Raw genomic sequence first — 5,000 nt, forward strand, 5'->3', positions numbered from 1 at the left:
ATTCTTCAAGAATCAATGGCTATTCATAATTTAGAAGTCCAAAAATGGATGTACCAATCCCAGATTGCCCCTTTATTAGATCCTTCCCTACCATATATCATGAATATATTTTAAGTTCATTGTAAGATATGTAGTTAATAGGAGAAATCCTTCCATAGACCCCTCAATCAGCAGTTCTCCTGGCCGCGGCCTGGGGCGGTGCAGTGGTCCAGCACCACGGCCTACAGTGCACATATACCCGTGTCGGCATGGGTTCCAATCCAGGCCCAAGCCCTGCTGACATACCCTCTCCTCCTTACTTTCCTGTCTCTCTATCCAATAATGAAAAATATATGAGTGGGACTGGCCCACTTAAAAAAATAACCTTAAAAAAAATAACCATAAAAAAAGTTTATTAAATTGAACTGACTGACCAGGGGGGATGGCAGCGCTGGCACTGCCGGGGCGCCAGGAGAGGGCCCTCTGGGAGGAGCGCTCCTCCGCTCGGCTCTGCTTCATTTGCTGGAATTAAATAACAAAGACTTATCAACAACTTACAGCAACGGTACAACAAGCAATCTCTTCACGCTTCACACTCTTCGTCGTCTTAAAACGGTCTTTGTTTGTCCGGGAGAGTTTAGAGAGACGAGGGTAATCTCGTTCCCAGACACTTTTGCCCCACTGTGGGCAACAGCCTGGGGGACGGGGTTAAAAATGTCATTTGAGATGGGGGGAAGAGGGAGGGGAGGAAGAGGAAGAATGAAAGAGAATGAAACATATTAATTTTAATTTCATATTAGAGGAGAATAGGAACCAGGGAGAGAAGGGAGAGTCATAAAGGGTCAGAGAGAGGAGCTTCTTCATGCGGGAGGGAGGGAGGTGTGTATCATGTTACTAATAGTGTCCTCTCTGACCAGCCTAGCGAGGGTGAGGGCAGTGGGCCGTGGAGGGGGCAGGGGTCCCTCCCTGCGCCTCCAGGCCAGGGGCCTCTGGGCTGGAATACTACCCCCAGGTGGGAGCTCCTCCCCTGGGCACCTACAGCCAGCCTTCTGGGTCAGGGACTCCACCAACACGGAGCACTGGAGACAGGTGGAGGCAGACAAACGTGAAAGACTGGTTGTACAGTCATTGTCATTCTTTGTCTGGGTGTTTCGCTAGATAGAAGGATGTAGTGTATATCTATTAATGTATTTCTACTATTTCAGCATTTCTACTGTACTGTCTATCTATGAAGGTATTTCTATCTACGCAATGCCAATCAATTTAAGAAAAAAAACAACTAAAAAAGATTTATAGATCACGATAATGATAATGACAAAACTACTTTTTAACGTCAAACATTGATCAATATCACTAGACATATCCATATGAATCTCGGATCAATAATTCTTAATGTGCACTGTTTGAGCAGTTTCAGAACACTTGCAGAGTTCTAGAGTAACTGTTGTTCCGTGTTCTTCCTGTTCCGTGTTCCGTGTTCCAGTCTCACCTTCTGCCAGTAATCAGCAGCCCTCTCCATCTCTCCAATCAGAGCGCTGATGTCATCACTCTCCAGGACGCCTGCAGGGGGAGAGGACACGGCTCACAGTTTCCACCCAGCTGCATCAGTACTGCTAACACACCCCAAATCAATACACACACACACACACACACACACACACACACACGCACATGCACACATGGGCGCGACTGCACACACCCACACACCCACACACCCACACACCCACACACACGCACACACGCACACATGGGCGCGACTACACACACCCACACACACACGCACACACACACACACCCACACACACAGACACAGGCGTAGGCGCACGTACGCACACACCCACACACACACACATGGGCGTAAGCGCACACACACACACACACACACACACACACACACACACACACAAGCGCACGTCTGCATACATGCACGCAGGAATGCACACACACACACACACACACACATGGGTGCAACCGTGCGCGCACACACACACACACACACACACACAGACACACACACACACACACACACACACACACACACACACAATACACCACATATGCTCAACACATGGGATGCCTCTCTATCTCCACTGATGGAGGGGAATCCCATGTCATCGTACATCATCATGTGTAGCTTGTTATTGAGTTGTTCTCCTCCACCCTAAATGTTCTGTTATTGTTAACCAGATGAAAATGACCTCTCACCTCTACAGCAACTCAATCATGTTTACCGTGTCTGGCAGGGGAGGCTGGCGGAGGTAGAAATCGGAGGACGGGCTCATTGTAATGCACGGAACGGAATGAGGAACGGGATCAAAACACGTCCGATTTCTACCCCCACCAGCCTCCCCTGACGTCTGGGCATGTTAGCTCTTCAACGTTTGTTCACTGAGAGAGTATTCTACCAGGCTGGCCTCCTCTAAACTGTTAGGACTACAAACCAACTCTTCACTGTTGTTGTGAACAACGCGTGATAATTATAATCAGCATGATTGTTGGCTAAATTAGATAAAAAATAAACAAACAAACAATCCTAATCATAAACATTTGGTGTGACAACTACATCAATAGGCGTTTAGTTTGGCAGCTCAGACAGATCCAGCGGACACGCTTAGTATTCTACAGTTGTGTTTGAATCCTCCGCCAGGGTTCCAGAGCCTTTCTCATCGTCCTTCACAAAAATCGTTTCCTCTGGACGTTTTCTTTTCTTTCTTTTTTTGCCTTCCCTCCCTTCCCTCCCTTCTCTCCCTTCCCTCCCTTCCCTTCCCTCCCTTCCCTCCCTCCCCTCCCTTCTCTCCCTCCCCTCCCTTCCCTCCCTCCCCTCCCTTCCCTCCCTCCCCTCCCTCCCCTCCCTTCCCTCCCTTCCCTCCCTTCTCTCCCTCCCCTCCCTTCTCTCCCTCCCTCCCTTCCCTCCCTCCCCTCCCTTCCCTCCCTTCTCTCCCTCAGGTATTTCCACATTCAGCCGGTCTCCTCAACAATCAGGGGGTTGGGATCAGCTCCTCTCTGATTAGGATGCTGTGTCACGCACAGCATCCACTTACAACAGGAAGTAATCACCTCTGTCCACCCCCTCACAGCGGTGGATAAGTGCTGCTGTGGTAATGATGGACCTCTCTGGTTTAACACAGTGCTAGCTCACTAACACACACACAAACACACACACACACACACACACACACACACACACACACACACACACACACACACACACAGCACCACAGTAACATCCATCAGTGTGACTTCTCTACGGTGATACAGTGGTGCTGCTGCGTTTGTTGTTTTCCCACGACTCTCCTCTCTCTCTCATACCCTGCTTGAAACAAGGGAGGCCGGTGGAGGTAGAAATCGGAGGACGGGCCCCTTGTAATGCATGGAATGGAATGGATTGGAATGGAATGAGGAATGGTGTGTTTGATACCCTTCCTCACTCCATTTCGTGCATCACAATGAGCCCGTCCTTCCATTTCTGCCGCCACCAGCCTCCCCTGGATTGAAAGTACCTTGGTTGGTGTGGAGGAGGTGACCTAGTTGTGCTAATTGTTTCATGCTGCCATGGTGCCTCGTTAACTCTGGGGATGAAAAGATGGTTTCTAGCTGCAGGAGAGCGTTCTGCTGCAGCACCGTGTGAGTGCTGTCTGGAGTGATATATTCAATCAGAGAGCAGGTCTGATGTGTGTGTACATTATGCATGTGTGTGTGTGTGTGTGTGTGTGTACATTATGTGAGTGTGTGTGTGTGTTTGTGTGTTTGTGTATGTGTGTGTGTGTGTGTGTGTGTATGTGTGTGTACATTATCTGAGTGTGTGTGTGTGTGTGTGTGTGTGTGTGTGTGTGTGTGGGTGGGCGTGCGCGTGCACGTGTGTGTGTCTTTGTGTGTGTGTGTGCGAGCGAGCGTGCGTGTGTGCGTGTGTGTGTGTGTGTGTGTGTGTCTTTGTGTGTGTTTGTGTGTGTGTGTGTGTGTGTGTGTATGTCTTTGTGTGCGTGTGTGTGTGTGTGTGTGTGTGTGTGTGTGTGTGTGTGTGTGTGTGTTTTCAGTGATACCTGTCTGACTGATCCAGTGGAAGCGTCCGCCGCCAGCCTGTGCCAGCTCTCTCAGCGCCCCTGCGGTCTCGTCTCTGGTGGCGTAGCGAGGCGGGGGGCAGCCGGCCGTCTGTGTGTCCACCTCCTCCCCAGTGAACAGACAGACGTGGAGCCGCAGGGAGCCGCCAACGCAGGACTCTGACACGTACGAACACACTGTCGCCTGGGAACAGAGGTACGACACAGGGACCAAACATTACACACACACACACCTCAGTACTGGAGCTAAAGACTTCAAAATGTGGGTTTTGTATTTATTTATTTATTTATTTATTTAATCTGTACAAGTTGGTAGTCACAGTGAGATTAAACATCTCTTTTACAAGAGAGGTCTGTTACAGAGAGCAGCCAACCAAAAGGGTTGAACAAGTGTCCGGTTTTTTTCGAATGTTCAGTTACTGCTCTTGGCTTCGTTTCCCAAAAGCTACATTCATCGATAGAGGTTAGAGGTCAGAGGTGACATCGCTAGAGTGTTGGTTTTCGTTATAAATACGTTATGACCGTGCAGAATCTGTAGTTCCGTCTCTGTACTCAGCAGCACAGGGAGCATTGAGCGATTTCCAGCACCAGGGGGCACCAGAGGGTGGCTTGGCTTTGTTCTATAGGTGTTGGGAGTAGTGGAGGCTGGTGGAGGTAGAAATCGGAGGACGGGCTCATTGTATGGAACGCATGGAATGGAATGAGAAATGGTATCAAACACACGTGCATTTCATGCATCACAATGAGTGATCCTCCAATTTCTACCTCCACCAGCCTTCTCCTGAGGTGGAGAGGCCAACAGTTGGCTGACTCAGATACAGAGAGAGCTGATCTACAATCGGTTGTTAGGGTCAGAAAATAACCAGTACCCCACATTTCATTCTAGAAAGCTGGTCCCTTGTGATACATCACCATTAACCCCTTCATGATTCTGATAGGTGGAAGCACTATGGTTGACACTAG

At 49.3% G+C, this 5,000-nt stretch overlaps 1 protein-coding gene across 1 annotated transcript in view; it reads right to left on the reverse strand.

Moving 5' to 3' along the window:
* Window positions 1-5,000, reverse strand: part of vwa3a (von Willebrand factor A domain containing 3A) — a gene marked incomplete at its 5' end in the record, with an annotated part of 27,319 nt that overhangs the window by 7,232 nt on the left and 15,087 nt on the right. Inside the window, 4 exons of the mRNA XM_083677424.1 lie at window positions 414-501; window positions 894-1,058; window positions 1,469-1,539; window positions 4,020-4,221. Of these exons, the coding sequence (XP_083533550.1) occupies window positions 414-501; window positions 894-1,058; window positions 1,469-1,539; window positions 4,020-4,221 (526 nt within the window). The remainder of the gene's footprint in view (window positions 1-413; window positions 502-893; window positions 1,059-1,468; window positions 1,540-4,019; window positions 4,222-5,000) is intronic.

The sequence above is a fragment of the Argentina silus genome, assembly GCF_951799395.1.
Source record: "Argentina silus genome assembly, chromosome: 9".
In the NCBI taxonomy this organism is placed as follows: domain Eukaryota; kingdom Metazoa; phylum Chordata; class Actinopteri; order Argentiniformes; family Argentinidae; genus Argentina; species Argentina silus.